Below are 16,789 nucleotides of genomic sequence, written 5' to 3'. Positions count from 1 at the left end.
TCACAAGAAAATGAATTCCAAAACTTAAGAACAATGGTTATCACTTGGCAGCCTCTACTGCACAGTCCATGAGATTCCTGGCTTGATGTCAAAAATAGATTTTAAGGACTTTGTGGAAAGTCAGTCAGATGGGGGCCAATGGGTGTGGGGGGGGCGAGGAAAATGAAGTTCCACTGGGAAAGTGCCACAACATAAAAGCTTTCCTTTCCTGGAATTGCCAGCTGAGGCTCCTTAACCCAGTTGTGCAAATCCCAGAAAGTGTTAGGATGGGCATATTGTTCCCATAATCACAGCTGGCCCATCTGCAGATGCTCTTCCTGCCTTCTGAGATACCTTTTCAGCAGTGGTGGGATTCAGGTAATTTAACAATCAGTTCTCTGCCCTAATGATTTCTTCCAACAACCAGTGTGCCAAACTGTTCAGAAAGTTCTCCCGAAGTGGTGCAAACTGGCTGAATCCCACCACTGCCTTTCAAGAAAAACTGTTTTAAAAAAAACGATGAAATCACCATGCCAAAAAAAAAAAAAAAGGCTGAGTCACTTGCCGAAGAGCAACATAGTTACACGGCGGTTACGACTATTATCAGATTTGTGTTGCAGTACCCCGGATGGCCTCTAGAGGGCACCATAACTCCCCCCCCCGCCCTCTAGTGGCCGTCCCGTTTTCGCAATCCGGAACGTTTTAACAAGTCATCGCGCTTCCCTTTCGTATCCTAGCTAAAAGGTTCAAGGCTCGCTCTTTTTTCGCGGGTGCTCATTATTTCCCTTTCCCGTGCATAAAGTAACGTCTGAAATCAGCTGGGGGAAAAAAAAACAAAACACGACCCCTTTTCCTAAATCCCAAACCCAGGCTTGCAAAACAGCCCTTCCCCTGGATCGACCAAACTTTCCCCCGGGACCGCTTGCGATCCCCCCAACACCCCCGACCCAACTTTCGCACCGAGCCAGCGAAAGGCAAGAAAAACAGCTGGAACACCTGCCTCCTCCTCCCCCCCCCGTCTCTTTTTGCGCTCGGAGGGGCGTCCCAGGCAGCCCGCTGCCGCTTCCAAGACGAGCGGCGCTCTCTCCCGAGGCGGCGCCGGAGCTCCAGGGACCGAAGCTACGCGAAGCTGGCTCGAGAAGAGCCGAAAGGCTTCTAGCGAGTTCCAGAGCGGGGTGGGCGGACCGGCGGCGGCTGCTCTGGCTATAAAACGGGGCCCGCCCAGGCTCTCCGTCTGCGTCTCGCGGTGCAGTCGAAGCTTGCTGGATCGGTTATTGCAGAGCCGCCGCTGCTCTTTTCCCTCCTCCTGCGCCATGGACATCGCCATCCAGCACCCCTGGTTCCGCCGCCCCATGGGCTTCCCTTCGCTCTTCCCGCCTCGCCTTTTCGACCAGCGGTTCGGCGAGGGGCTGATGGAGAGCGACCTGCTCTCGGCTTCCCTCTGCCCCTATTACATGCGCTTCCCCCCCATGCAGATGCCCAGCATGCCGGACACGGGGCTGTCGGAGGTAGGCGCAGCTTTAGGGGGACTCTCCCCTTCCTCTCCCTCCCTCTCCCTCTCCCTCTCCCTCTCTTCCCTTCCTCTCCCTCTCTTTCTTCTCTTCTCTTCTCTTCCTCTCCCTCTCTTTCTTCTCTTCTCTTCTCTTCTCTTCTCTTCTCTTCCTCTCCCTTCCTCTCCCTCTCTTCTCTTCTCTTCGTCTCCTGCTCTCCCTTCCTCTCCCTCTCTCCTCTCTCTCTCCTTCTGCCCCTTCCCTTCCTCTCCCTTCCTCTCCCTCCCCCCTCTTCCCTTCCTCTTCCTCTCTCTGTCTCCCTTCCTTCCTCTCTCTTTCTTCTCTTCTCTTCCTCTCTCTTTCTTCTCTTCTCTTCCTCTCCTGCTCTCCCTTCCTCTCCCTCTCTCCTCTCTCTCTCCTTCTGTCCCTTCCCTTCTTCTCCCTTCCTCTCCCTCCCCCCTCTTCCCTTCCTCTCCCTCTCTCTGTCTCCCTTCCTTCTTCTCTCTCTCTCTTCCCTTCCCTTCCTCTCCTTCTATCCCTTCCTCTCCCTCTCTTTCTTCCCTTCCCTTCCTCTCCCTCTCCCCTTCCTCTTCCCTTCCTCTCCTTCCTTCCCTCCCTCTCTCCCTTCCCTTCCTCTCCCTCTCCCTCTTTCCTTTCCTTCCTCTTCCTCTCTCTTCTCTTCCCTTCCTCTCCCCCTCTCTCTCTTCCCTTCCCCCGCTTCTCCCGCTCTCTCTGTTCGGGGCTGGGAGGGTCTTGGGGAACCGTCTAGATACCCTGGGGCAGGACTTGCGTCGGACCTTGGCCGGTGGCGGGTGAGTTTGTTCTGGGCTCCCGCCCCCCTTCCCCACCTCGCCGGCCGTGGACTCGCATGCCGAGGACGCCGTGGGGAGGGAGGGGGGGGGCTGGGGCTGCGCTCATCTTAGCCGGCAAAAGGGCGAAAAGGGTCGGACCCGATGAGTGAAAGGAAGCGGGCCAAGGCACGGGAAAGGGCGGGGGGGGGGATGGTGCCAAGCGGAAAGACACAGCCCGCTGCCTATTATGGTAACGTTCTTTTCTGGCCCAGCCGAAAGGACAATGCCAACCCAATTGCCCTCCAGGCCGGCGGACTGGCATACGGCAGGCAGCCCTTAAAGGCGTAAAAGAAACCCAATCCTGTTGGATGGCTGCCTGCCTGCCCCTTGCCCTTGGCTGGCTCCCTTGACTAGAACCCCAGCGGGAACAGAGGAAGAAGCTGTTCCTTGGCCCCGATTGCAACTTGGCTTGGGAGCCCAACCAGGAGCCACTTTGGCTCGTGCTAAGGAAAACCCACCCATGGCAGCTTGTCAATCATTGGTTAAGATTGATGGATCGCAGGCACCTGGCCAGCTGCAGTTAATTCTGTAGACCGTGGCTTAATGCACTCTCCAAACTCACCCGTTAGTTAACTTCACAATACTTTTCTCTGGAGCAGGATAGGTGATGTTCCTGTTAAACTATTCTTTTTTTTTTCCCAAAAAAATCCTACCGTGGGGAGCCTTTGGGGTGCAAAGCACCTCCTCTTTCCCTGGAGTTGGACTTTTTGCCTTCTTTCCGTTATTGAACATGAAGATTTGGAACAGCAAGGAGGCTGTTAGTTTAGTTTCAAGGTACCTCCTGCCAAACTTTTAAAGCCAGAATGCAACCCGAGGAAGCCATTCAAGTAACATGGTTTCTTGTTTCTGCAGGAAACAATGTTTTTTTGCTTTAATTTATATGCCACCCTTCTCCGGAGACTTAGGGCGGCTTACAGTGCGTTAAGCAATAGCCTTCATACTTTTGTATATTTATACAAAGTCAGCTTATTGCCCCCACAATCTGGGTCCTCATTTCACCTACCTTTGAAAGGATGGAAGGCTGAGTCAACCTTGAGCCTGATGAGATTTGAACTTGCAGTAATTGCAAGCAGCAGATGTTAATAACAGTGCTTTAGTCCACTGTACTATCAGGCTCAATTTGTATCAATTGAACCAATACAAATAATGGGGTGCCCCAATTTATGCAGATCTTTTGGTGACCAGAAACTCTTACAAAAACTTCATTTGTAAATCATTTTCTAACTACAAAGACTTGGGATTGAACATCTGAATTGTAGCAAGAGAGGCTGGGCATTGGACCAATAGTTTTTTGATGGGTGGCTGTTGCCTAGTAACATAAGCAATGGTCCCACCCTACATAACTTAGTGGGTGGTTTCTGATTGGTTGTTGTAGAAACACAGATGCCCTACAGCTATGGCACGCTTGTAATCTGTGCACCTATGAGATACTTGCACACTCATGTTTTCCAGTCGCTCATGGATTTCCTTGAGTGATGGGGAAAAAAATCTTGCATTTTGCCTGCTGCCCAGGATAATAGCAATAGCACTTAGACTTATGCTTTAATCTTTACAGCCCTCTCTAAGTGGTTTAGAGAGTCAGCATATTGCCCCCAACAATTTGGGTCCTCCTTTTACACCTCCCTCCCCCCCTTGGAAGGATGAAAGTCTGAGTCAACTTTGAGCCTGGGGAGATTTGAACTGCCAAATTGCAGGCAGCTGACAGTCAGCAGAAGTAGCCTGCAGTACTGCACTCTAACCACTGTACCACCGTGGTTGGTTGAGATTAAATTATGGGTGGAATCTCTTTCCAGAGGAAATGGCTTAAACCAGGGGTATCCAGACTTGGCAACTTTAAGACCTGTGGACTTCAACTCCCAGAATTCCCCAGCCAGCCATGGGGAATTCTGGGAGTTGAAGTCCACATCAATGGTGAGTTGCTCCCGGTTTAGTCCGGTTCTTGCGAACCGGTAGTAATGGTGGCGGGAGGCTCCGCCCACCCACCCAACATCATCATGGACGTTATGCGCAGAAGTGCTCACACACGCATGCACACGAATGCACATGGAAGCAAAGCAAGCAAGCGCTCCCGTTGCGAACCAGTAGTAAAAGTAAGCGGAACCCACCCCTGGTCCACGTGTCTTAAAGTTGCCAAGGTTGTACACCCTTGGCTTAAAAACCAATACAGTTTAACTGTGTATGTCTGTAGAACTACCCAAGACAGCAAATGTTCTCTGCTAGATTCAGAAAGGCTGGTAGTTTCTCACCCACTTTTTCTCCCCTTCCTTGATTCCAGATGAAACTGGACAAGGATAAGTTCTCTGTCTTGCTGGATGTCAAGCACTTTTCACCAGAAGAGATACATGTGAAGGTGGTAGGCGACTACATTGAAGTACACGCCAAACACGAGGAACGTCCGGTATGTAGCTTTTGTTACACCTTCTGCTGTTTTACCTTGTCAAAAACCGAGATTGGCGTGGGTGAAACTGTATTTTAAAGCCGCATTTTAAAACCTGTGTTTAACTTGGAACGCAAATTGAATTTGCATTCCTCAGCATTTTTACACACAGATGCATTCCGGGTCGGATATGAAAAGGTTGATCTTGCACAAAGTGCTTAATCCCACCCTTGGGTTAATAAACTACAATTTAGGTATATTCAAGCAGTCTTCAATGTACAACCACGATTGAGCCCAAACTTTTCCTTGCTAAGTGAGGCCCTGGGACACTGCAACTGAGTCAATTTATGAGTCACTTGCCAAGTGTCTGAATTTTGATCACATGACCATGGGGATTTTGCAATGGTCGTAAGTGTGAAAACCATCATAAGTCACTTTTTTTCACTGCTGTTGTAATTTTGAACGGTCGCTAAACAAACTGTTGTAAATCAAAGCGCTATCTGTATTCATATAATCTGGGTTCAAACATTTAAACCTTATGACTTAACATGATGCCTTGATTTTTTCCCAATATGCTGAACCATAGATTATCTTATTTTGGTCTAGCTTAGCGTGTGTTGGCCCTTAATGTACTAATAGCCTAAAATCATCCATGCAACACAACACAAAAAGGACTTTAAAATATTTCTGAGCTTTACCTGTTGAGAGTTCTAGCAATGGGAGATAGGATCATGGTCTAAATTACTTGAACGACCTCATATTTAAACTTTTTTTTTTTTTTTGCTGCAGTTAGAGACAAAGCATCAGTGGTAGATTTCAAAAATTTTTTACTACCAGTTCTATGGGTGTAGCTTGGTAGGCATGGCAGGGGAAGGATACTATAAAATCTCCATTCCCACCCCACTCCAGGGGAAGGTTACTGTAAAATCCCCATTTCCTTCCCATCAGCTGGGACTTAGGAGGCAGAGAATAGATGGGGGCGGGGCAAGTCAGAATTTTTACTACCAGTTCTCCAAACTACTCGAAATTTCCGCTACCGGTTCTTCAGAACTGGTCAGAACCTGTTGAAACCCACCTCTGCAAAGCATGTATTACACCTGGGACACCACCCAGTTTTGGGTAAAAAATTTGTTGCTTTTGGCACCAGTGGAATACTTTAAATTTTTGGCAGCTCTTTTGGGATGTTTTCTTGAAATATCACCTACATATTGTTTGTAGATTTGCAGAATGGCTGCCTTCGTGGCTTTCGCCTTTTACAAAATCCCCACTTCCCTCACTTAGCAACAGAAATGTTTGGCTCAATTGTGATCGTAACCCGGGGACTACCTGTAGTATCAGCTCATCGCTTCCCTGTTTCGCCATTCATCCCTCTTGTCTCGCTCTGTTCTTCCAGGACGAACACGGCTACATCTCCCGGGAGTTCCACCGTCGCTACACGATCCCCAAGGGGGTCGATCCGGCAGCTATCGTCTCTGCCTTGTCTCCGGAGGGGGTGCTCTCCATCACTGCCCCCACTAAAACCCCCGCATTGGAACGGAGCATTCCCATCACTCGCCAAGAGAAGCCGGCTGTCACTGGAAAATGAGCCTGGCCCAGAATTTTTCATATTCCCCCCCACACCCCCATTAGATACCAGCATTGTGAGCTTGGACTCCCCTTGCTTGTAGGTACAAGGTTGTTCACTCTTAAGCCTTTAAGGAAGTGACGTTCCTTTCCTACCCTGCTAATGGCTGCTGGGATGCTGACAGCAAAGACGCTGTTGTCGTCAAATTTCAGTCCATCTACTGGAGAAGAAGGTGCCATTTTCTTCCTCTGGCTAGAAACATCTCTCTTCTTTTGCAGGCTTACTCTGTACCATTCTTCATACTGAACTGACTTCCTTGTATAAATACCCATTTGCAATAAAGTGCTTTTTTGCTTAAGAGCCAAATGTTGCCCGAGGGATACTTGCCAATAAACCTGAAGTTATTATCCTTTCTTTAGGGAAATGGAATGGATGCAATTGCCGGTTTAGCTTGAAGGGAAGGAGCTGTGGGGTGTGAACCAGTGGTGGGATTCCAAAAATTTTTCTACCGGTTCTGTGGGTGTGGCTTGGTGGGCATGGCAGGGGAAGAATACTGTAAAATCCCCATTCCCTCCCCACTCCAGGGGAAGGGTACTGTAAAATCCCCATTCCCTCCCCACTCCAGGGAAAGGTTACTGCAAAATCCCCATTGCCTCCCGATCAGCTGGGACTTGGGAGGCAGAGAATAGATGGGGGCGGGGCCAGTCAGAGGTGGTATTTACCAGTTATCCGAACTACTCAAAATTTCCACTACTGGTTCTCCAGAACTGGTCAGAACCTGCTGAATTCCACCTCTGGTGTGAACGTGGTTGGAAAGCTAAATGTGTGACATATTAGAGAGAAAGTAAATTTTTCGAAGGGCTGGGGACGATGGCTCCTTGTTGCTAGAATTTGAGTTCTGCAATGAGTTGCCCCTGCACTAAATTAGTTGTGCTTTAGACTTCCAGTTGGTGTGAGAAATGGACCGTGTCACTATACAGTTTATTTGGATCAAACAAGAATTGCCAATAAAAGTTTCTTTGAGTTTAGTTCATTTCGGGGACATGTGCCTGCACACACACAAAAAAAACCCCTTGTGAATTACAGCAGGGATCTCCAAACTTGGCAACTTTAAGTCTTGTGGACTTAAGCTGAAGTCCACAACTCTTAAAGTTGCCAAGTTTGGAAACTTCTGGGTTACAATATGGAAGTGTCTTGGTTTTTTTTTTTTTTTCCAACTTCCAGTCTACCCTATAACCCAGACATTTCTTTGTGTTCTGTCACCACAGCACTTTCCAAGCCTTGACCATGGCTTAGCTTTTGGAAAGTAGAAAAACTGATTTGGTTACCCTTTTTTTGTTGTTATGGTACCCATTCTATAGCAGAAACCCATTTTTAAATGCTATGTTGCATTGCAACTATTATTGACTGGGTGAAACAAGTGGATCTGTTAAAGCTGAATCACGATCAGCAATTTTGGGAGAGGTTTTTTAGCCTCTCTGCTATTCAAGTTTTTATTTATTCCTCGTTGCTATTCAAATGTCTAACCTGAGACTATAATTGCAGAGTGAATTATCGTGCAGATTTCATTTCACAGTTTTCTCTGCTAAATAATGACGGCCTAATATCGGTGAAAGGATGTTGAACATAAGCAGCACATAGAAATAGAGGAACTGTGGTGTTTGACCTGCCCAGATTGATGGATTGTTGATATTCCATGAAGTTGCTGTTGACTCTTAGCAACTATATACATTTTTTTTCCAGGAAGCTCTATCCCTAATTGGGTCCTTCAGATCTTCCAGTGGGGTACCCATTGCAATTGAATTCATCCACTGAACACCCTTTTCTTTTACCTTCCTCCTTTCCCAGTATTATAGCAAATAGCACTTAGACTTATATACTGCTTCACAGTGTTTTAGAGCCCTCTCTAAGCAGTTTACAGTGTCGGCATACTGCCTTCAACAATCTGGGTCCTCATTTTACTGACCTCAGAAGGATGGAAGGCTGAGTCAGCCGTATAGATTTCTACAATGAGCTAGGGGCATCACATGAAGTGTCCAAAGTATAATTGAGCCTGCTCATCTCTCTTGAGCAAGACCTCTGGGTTGATCAATCATCCATTGTTTGTTTTCTTGGATGTCTGGTATTCTCAGGAGTTCTACGGCGTCAGAATTTGAAATTGTCAATATTATTTCTATCTGGCTTCTTCTAAGTCCAACTTTTGCTCCCATTAAAATGCTACAGGGGAAACGATTGCTTGGATTATTCTGATCTTTGCATCATGGCATCTGAACACCTTTTCCAAGGCCTTGATTGCTACTCTAGACTAACAAGTGCCAGTCTGCCGTGTGTCTCCTGATTGATGGTTTCCCTTATTGTATTGTAGATCAGTGTTTCTCAAGCTTAGCTGAGTTCTGGAAGTTGAAGCCCACACGTCTTAAGGCTGAGAAACACTGAAGTAAACAGTAGATCCTAAAAGTTGGGGGCTATTGGCTATTTCAATACCTAAGGCTGGTTGATGTATCTGTTGACATTAGCTTGGCCTTGATATTTAATTTCAGACCAAGTTTTCCATGTGCTCCTTGATTTTTATTTTTACAATATCTTGCATATCATTTGCATTTTCGTCTATCATGCCCGTGTTGCAAAGTTGGGGAGGGTAAAATAAAATCTCTGCTTTGTAAAAACAAATTTCTAATTAATGGGTAAAACTACTCTGTTTCCCTGAAAATGAGACCTCCCCGGATAATAAGCCCAATTGGGCTTTTGAGTGCACATGCTAAAATAAGCCCTCCCTGAAAATATTTAAACACATGCGCAGCTGGTCCCCGCCATTTCCTCTGTTTAGGGTAGGGTCAGCAATCTATGGCTCTGGAGCTGTAGGTGGCTCTTTCACCCCTCTGCTGCAGCTCCCTATCACTCAATATATGCATCACAATAGCCAATGTGCGACATGTGATTTATTGAGCTTTTCAACCCCCGGTAGGCCAACCATGGATAAATCCAAGAAAAGTTTCAGAAGAAAACAGAACGTTTAATTCAACAACATATGCTAGTTTTGTGGCGGTTCAAGAAATAGTCAGGTACGGGAAGGGTTTTGTGGCTCCCAGTGTTTTCTTTTCTGTGGGAAACGGGTCCAAATGGCTCTTTGAGTGTTTAAGGTTGCAGACCCCTGCATTAGGGTTAGGGAGACAGAGCTGGAAATCAGGTAAGATGGCAAGAGGAGCCCCATCTTGCTCCATGCACTCCAAAATAATAAGACCTCCCCGAAAATAAGGCCAGGAGCTTATTTCGGGGTTCAAAAAATATAAGACCAGGACTTATTTTCAGGGAAACACGGTAGTCCTGTGAATGATAAACTAGATCTTCACATAAAAGATTTCCCTGCTAATGAAGGAGAAGGACTACATTCTGCAGAAGGACTTCTGCAGAAAGGGGGCAGGAGCAGGGAATGGGATAGGCGTACACCAATAACCATCCTTTATAAATGATAATTCCTAGCTTCCATGTTGAAAGGAAAATAAAATGCTTTTAGTTAACAAGGTAGAGAACAAAAGACTTTTGAAATATGCCAAGGAGAATCTTGCAGCCAGATGGATGCAAATCATACAACCAGATACACAATGCCCATGAAAGGAATTGTTTCTTGAATCTGTTGGTACTTGTCTATATTAAGTTTAATGAGGACATTAAAAAAAATAATCTCCACCCAGTATTAGGAGTAGAGATGGCTTTCAATTGCATTCTTTCCTGAATGGATTGTAAAGGAGGTATTGACGCAAGACAAATTAGGTGTGGCAAATCCAATGGAAAGCTACCAAACTTATTTTAAACATTTAGCCAACAGTGAAATCACACAGTTTCAAGATGCAATTCTGGGGCAACTGTTGGGTTGGTTCCACTCAGCTTTTAAAAAACTGCCTTTTTCCAAAGATTTAACATGCAATTTGGCATATTATTTGCCTGGGAGTTGGCCAGACTGCCATCTTTACATTTGGCTTTGCCAAGTATCCCTATTTGGCTTTTGGTGTATAGGTACAGCATTGCTTTATATATTTCTCTATAGATTTTGTACTGAATTTCTAGATCGGGGTGTCTATAACCTTGGCAATGTTAAGGCTTGTGGACTTCAACTCCCAGAATTTTGGCTGGGGAATTCTGGGAGTCAAAGTCCACAAGTTGAATTCTGGGAGTTGAAGTCCACAAGTCTTAACATTGCCAAGGTTGGATACCTCTGATCTAGATTCTTCTATAGATTTTAGGCTCTTCTGGATTCTAGTTATCTATAGCTATCTATAACATCTTAAATCATACCTCCGTCCAAATTATTTCCTAAACATTTAAATGCTGCTTTGAAAAGCTGTCGATGGCTTTTTGAAATGAAGGATTTCAAACACTCTTAGCAGATCCTTTCCTAGGAAACCCTTTGCATGAGTTATAAAAGGAAGTATAGAAAAATGGGTAATAAACTCCATAATGAAGGACATGGATCACATGTTGAGAAGTAAGTTATAATCTGGTCAGATGGTTTAGGGTTCAGCAAGACCCCTCAGGTCTTGACCTGTTGAGTAAACCAGGCCAGTATTAAATTTGTAATGGGCATTAAATGTTAAGTGAACACAACTGTTTAGCATCAGGAATAAAACACAAAGTGGCGGGGCTGCCGCTGCCGGAGCGTGTTTGCATTAGCTCCTCTTGGTTTTATTCTATTTTATCAATTTTAGAATACCTATTGGATCCTTTTTATTTAAATAATATTTTTCGGAGACGATAACAGCGTAGACCACAACACAGGCAAAGTTTTGGCTGTTGAGGACTAATAAGGCATGGGGAAAAGAAAGAAGCACCATGGCACCAGCCATGACCGGTGCCTCCAAAAACAAATGAGTAGACTGGTGCCTGCAAAAATAAATGAGTAGACCAGTGCCTCTGAAAACAAATGAGTAGATTCAATGCCTCCAAAAACAAATGGGTAGACCAGTACAGCTCTGCAAGCAGTTAAAAGCCTGGTAGACCAGTACCTCTGCTAAATCCTAAATAATTGTCACGACCATCAAGCCATGCCCACAAAATAAGCCACGCCCACAGAACCAGTAGTAAAAAAAATTAGAACCCACCCCTGGGTTAGAACGGGGCCTGCAAAGAGGTCTGACAAAACAGCAGATACTAGACTTTCCTGATCTGGGGGGGAAGGGAGCAAAATGACAGCCAGCTGTTTTCACAAACAACGAGTCCAGCTACAGCCGGTATGGAGACTGAGATAAAGACTAAAAAGGTTAACAACAAATTAATTCAGAGTGTGGAGAGCTTACTGTGGGAGAATACAAGACAGTTTATGGCAAAGCAATGCCTTCTCACAGCTCAAGAGGTTGTTTCAATATTTGAACAACTAATAACCATATTAATAATAAAAAGGCATTAAGGATTGTAAACCTAATCTTGCATAGCTTCTTCTCCGGTAATATTACACTACTAACCAGAGCATACAAAACCTTTGCTAGACCAATTCTCGAATACAGCTCATCCGTCTGGAACCTGCACTGCATATCGGACATTTATACAATTGAACGTGTCCAGAAATATTTCACAAGAAGAGTCCTCCACTCCTCCGCTCGCAACAAAATACCTTATGCCAGCAGACTTGAAATTTTGGGCTTAGAAAATTTAGAACTACGCCGCCTTCGGTCTGACCTAAGCAGAGCTCATAAAATCATCTGCTACAATGTCCTACCTGTTAATGACTACTTCAGCTTCAACCACAACAATACACGAGCGCACAATAGATACAAACTTAAAGTGAACCTCTCCAAACTCGACTGCAGAAAATACGACTTCAGCAACAGAGCAGTCAATGCCTGGAATGCACTACCTGACTCCGTGGTTTCATCCCTAAACCCCCAAAATTTTAACCTTAGACTGGCTACTGTTGACCTCACCCCATTCCTAAGAGGTCTGCAAGGAGCGTGCATAAGAGCCCCAGCGTGCCTACCGTCCCTGTCCCAATGTTCCCTTTAATTGTATTAATTTTACGTATTCAATTCATGCTTATACTTATATATATTATCTAACACGTACACGACAAATAAATAAATAAAATAAAAAATAAACATGAGGTAGAGCACTGAAAAAAGATATAGCTGTTTTTGTGCAAACACAACATCCACCTTGGTGGCCTTGGTGGCGCAGCAGACTAAAGTGCTGTTAAAGTAGCACTTAGCTGCCAGCTGCCTGCAATTATTACGAGTTCAAATCTCACCAGGCTCAAGGTTGACTCAGCCTTCCATCCTTTCGAGGTAGGTAAAATGAGGACCCGGATTGTGGGGGCAATAAGCTGACTTTGTATAAAAAAAAACACTGCTTGGGGGGGGGGGGGGGGCTGAAAGCCCTACTAAGCAGGTATATACAAAAGTATGAAGGCTCTTGCTTAATGCATTGTAAGCCACCCTGAGTCTCTGGAGAAGGGCAGCATATAAATCGAACCAATAAACAATAAACATCGGGCTACAGGCAACCAAAGTGTCCTTTTTCAGCCCTACAGTCTCCAAATTCATTTCAGCAGATCAAGCCATATTTTGTTGCAACATTGCATATTATTTTAACACTGCACTGAGATTGTAAACCATGTTTTATGGCTTGTTCACCTATGATTTGTTTTTACGATTCATTAGGAGTTCAACCATAGCAGGGCAGAACCGTCAAATGCAGCCACAATTGAAAGCTGATGTCAGGGAAAGATTTTTAGATGTTGGCTGTTCACCTTGTACCTTTGGGAACAACTGAGTCATGTGTGCGTGATTGATGTACCAGCTGCACAGGATCATCTTAAATCAGGCTGCTCCTTAAGAGTTGCAGCATAGGCCATCTTAACAATGATTTCCCCCCCTTAAAATGCATCTCTGGATGGCTAGAAAACCTGTCTACTTGAGTCCTGTCTAGCAGGACTCAAAAGAATTGGTGTCGGATGCTGGAGCATCGTATTCCTTTGCATGAGAGGAAGAAAAAAAAGCAACAACCCAATTTGCAATACTTGCCGAGTCATAATGATCCTTGGCTCTCAGCCCAGCTGCAAAGAGTAAGTTGAGAATGCTCTCTGGAACCCATCATGAACTTTGTGGAGGAAGATAGAAAAATACACGTTTGCATAATCGGCTATAGATAGGCCTACCTCAAGTTGCTTCCTTGGCTCTTATGCATTCTCTAAACCCAGGGTGGCTTATCATATGCAAAGCCAGATAGCTTATAATAGGTGAATCCAACCCACATAAGGCAAAATAGATGTTAGGAGAAGTGGCTGAGTGGCTAAGACACTGAGCTTGTCGATCAGAAAGGTTGGAGGTTCGAATCCCTAGTACAGATCTCCTGTGTGAGTTGGACCCTTCCAACTCTCTTACTGTTTACTTAACTCTTCTTCCCAGTAAGGCCGGAGGTACCTCCCGAGCTCTGTTTTTTGCTGGCAGAGGAGGCTATCACAGCTGGAAATGGAGCTTGGGAGCCCATTTTCGCTGGCAGAGACACTGCGGGCTGGCCCTCACTGTTTCCGGGGTGGCCCCACAGGCTAGATCTAAGCATCCAGTAGGCTGAATCTGGCCCGCGGGCCTTGAATTTGACACCCCTGTGTTAGAATATAATAAAAGAGTTGGGAGGGACCTCCGAGGTCTTCTAGTCCAACCCCCTGCATAGGTAGGAAACCCTACCCCATTTCAGACAAATGGTTATCCAATCTCTTCTTAAACATTTCCAGTGTTGGAGCATTCACAACTTTTGGAGGCAAGTTGTTCCACTGATTAATTGTTCTAACTGTCAGGAAATTTCTCCTTAGTTCTAAGTTACTTCTCTCCTTGATTAGTTTCCACCATTGCTTCTTGTCCTGCCCTCAGGTGCTTTGGAGAATAGCTTGACTCCCTTTTTTGTGGCAGCCACTGAGATATTGGAAGACTGCTATCATGTCTCCCCTAGTCCTTCTTTTCATTAAACTAGACACACCCAGTTCCTGCAACCGTTCTTCATATGTTTTAGTCTCCAGTCCCCTAATCATCTTTGTTGCTCTTCTCTGCACTCTTTCTAGAGTCTCAACATCTTTTCTTATATCCTGGCGACCAAAACTGAATGCAGTATTCCAAGTATGGCCTTACCAAGGCATTATAAAGTGGTATTAACACTTCATCTCTGTTTCTATCCCTCTCTTTATGCAGCCTAGAACTGTGTTGCCTTTTTTGGCAGCTGCTGCACAGTATTGTTATGGGAATGTCTGGGAACGTCCTGGTAAGCACCTGCTGAAGTGTCCTTGGTTCTCACAGCTGGCATCTTGATGTCTGGAACTTGTTTACTTTCTATCTACCCTTTCCTTCCCCCCATAGTTTCGTTGGCAATCTGAGAAGTGATCATCGTTGCAATAGCAAAAACGTCTTTTGAAGCTTGAGACGAGAATTACCTGTATTCAACTAATCTAGCCTTCATCTCCTTTACTTTCTTCTTTAAGAATAATAATACCTACTATAAAAAGCACATAATCGAGATGCATTGTGGGAAACATCGGGCTTGTTAACAAGTTCTAACTGTTCCTAATATGGGAGAACTTTTTGTGTCCAAATATGATCTCAGTTCATATTTTGGCAGTCTAGGTAGGTCCAGGAAGTCTTTTCATGGCACAGTAGTCAGCAGCTGCTATGCATCAGCTGGTTAATTAATGTATTCCAATGCCAAGCTAATTTACATGGACAATTTATTATAATACATGGCAATTTACAAGATTGATTTACACTGAAACCTCTACAGGGAAGGAGAGCAAAAGTATGGATGTCACAGACCATTCCCTTAAGGGACCCCTACTTCCTCAAGGAAGCCAATATTGAACTGGAAACCGTATTGGGTGAGGTCCAAGCTATATGGTTTTTCAGAAGTAGCCATCTTTCTATGACCAGGTCTGCATAGTATATATCCCTATAGCTAGCCAAAGTATTTCAGGGAAATGGTGGCTCAGTGGCTAAGATGCTGAGCTTGATGATCAAAAGGTTGGCAGTTCAGCGGTTCGAATCCCTAATGACGCGTAACGGGGTGAGCTCCTGTTACTTGTCCCAGCTTCTGCCAACCTAGCAGTTCGAAAGCACGTAAAAAATGCAAGTAGAAAAATAGGGACCACCTTTGGTGGGAAGGTAACAGCGTTCTGTGCACCTTTGGCATTTAGTCATGCCAGCCACATGACCACGGAGACGTCTTTAGACAGCGCTGGCTCTTCGGCTTTGAAACGGAGATGAGCACCACCTCCTAGAGTGGAACCTTTACCTTTTCTTTACCCCAAATAACTACATTTTCTAGGACTGGACAACACTCTGAATCATTAACTAACCATATGATTTGTATATGGAGATTCTCAGTCATCCAGGTCATGGTTGTGCCAAGGCACTTTGTTTCCCCCCCCCCAGGGGAAACTGGACTTTGAGTTTTCTGATTGGATGATGGGGAATTGAAGGATTTATACTCCTTGCAGACAGCTGGACATTTGAATTCTTTTAGCGGGGTCATTAAATTCACCTGGAGGCTTATCTGTGTCATCAGGGTCAAAACTGAGGGGTGCAAATGAGTGTGGAGCCTTCTTGGAACTGTTGAAAGGACTGTGTTGTAGACTGGAGATCGATGATGTCGTATCCCTCCCCCTCTGTTGAGAGAGGGCTGTTCAATTTTGACATAGATGGCCTCTTTAAACATATGAATCGTATTTGCACAATATACCGGTTGAAGTCTGGTGGGCCAGGTTGTGGCCAATGAGGCAGGAACCTAGCCAGTGTCATTAACTTATGGTTGAGTGTGTTGTGTGAACCAAGGCCACAGCTCAGCTAATCATGGATAACTAGGTTGGGAAAGGCATGCATCGTAGCATGCACGATGCATACATTTATAAGGCTCCTGGTATGTCTTCTTGTGAAGTCAAGCCTCACAAAATCTACAAGCGTTGTGGCCCGCCAGCAGCCTGCGCGGATTGTGGCTGATCCCGCCGACGAGGAGGCTGGTGTGGTGTCACACCAGCAGCCTGTGCACCTGGCGCTCGAGTCGGACAGCGAGGAGGCTGAAGAGGATGTGGTGCCAGAGGCAGAGACTCAGCCAGGACCTTCAGAACCTCCAGAGGCTCCTTCAAGTGAAGAGAGTGAAGTGAAGGAGCCTCTTCTCAATGCTCGAGCATGCAGGGCTGCCAAAAGGCAGGAGTGGCTACTCAGGAGGAGGTCTCCACGAGAGTAAGGCTTGGGGCTAATTAGCCACTCCCTTAGCCTATTTAAGTTTGCACACAGCTGGCAAATGTTGCTGGAAACAATGTTTGGTCCTACGCAGAGCATTTGAGAGTGAGTTTTTTGTTACAACTTGGTTTCTGGGCTGATTGCCAACCCTTGTCGGACTTTGTTTAATCTCTGTAATTCACAGCTGGCTGATAAGGACATTTGTGGTTAAAGCCTGCATTTTGAAAGGGGTCTGTTTGTATTAAACAGTTTTTGGAGCTGTGTGTGTGCTACAGTTCTTGGGACCCATAGCTGGGGCAGAACAACAAAGTCACAAAATC

General features: G+C 45.4%; 1 protein-coding gene across 2 annotated transcripts; it reads left to right on the top strand.

Annotated features, from left to right (window-relative positions):
- The first annotated feature begins 1,203 nt into the window (after nucleotides 1-1,203).
- HSPB6 (heat shock protein family B (small) member 6) lies at nucleotides 1,204-6,627 on the top strand. Of its 2 annotated transcripts, none has more exons than XM_070949463.1 (3): nucleotides 1,204-1,487; nucleotides 4,596-4,718; nucleotides 6,091-6,627. In XM_070949463.1, the coding sequence occupies exons 1-3, from the start codon at nucleotides 1,293-1,295 to the stop codon at nucleotides 6,280-6,282; spliced, it is 510 nt and encodes a 169-aa protein (XP_070805564.1). In that variant the 5' UTR covers nucleotides 1,204-1,292; the 3' UTR covers nucleotides 6,283-6,627. The 2 variants fall into 2 exon arrangements, with proteins under 2 accessions (XP_070805564.1, XP_070805565.1); XM_070949464.1 differs by lacking the exon at nucleotides 1,204-1,487 and adding an exon at nucleotides 2,101-2,281.
- Nucleotides 6,628-16,789: the final 10,162 nt, after the last annotated feature.

Source organism: Pituophis catenifer, unplaced genomic scaffold, assembly GCF_029215685.1.
Source record: "Pituophis catenifer annectens isolate HBS135680 unplaced genomic scaffold, rPitCat1.0.hap2 SCAF_9, whole genome shotgun sequence".
Classification (NCBI taxonomy): domain Eukaryota; kingdom Metazoa; phylum Chordata; class Lepidosauria; order Squamata; family Colubridae; genus Pituophis; species Pituophis catenifer.
The sequence above is the reverse complement of the archived record's forward strand: the minus strand, read 5'-3'. Positions and strand labels throughout refer to the sequence as shown.

Bases quoted from the DNA above. Each gene is read 5' to 3' on its own strand.
- HSPB6 (XM_070949463.1), top strand. From the start codon at position 1,293: ATGGACATCGCCATCCAGCACCCCTGGTTCCGCCGCCCCATGGGCTTC. The intron at 1,488-4,595 runs GTAGGCGCAGCT...CCTTGATTCCAG, and splicing joins CGGACACGGGGCTGTCGGAG to ATGAAACTGGACAAGGATAA. The intron at 4,719-6,090 runs GTATGTAGCTTT...CTGTTCTTCCAG, and splicing joins CCAAACACGAGGAACGTCCG to GACGAACACGGCTACATCTC.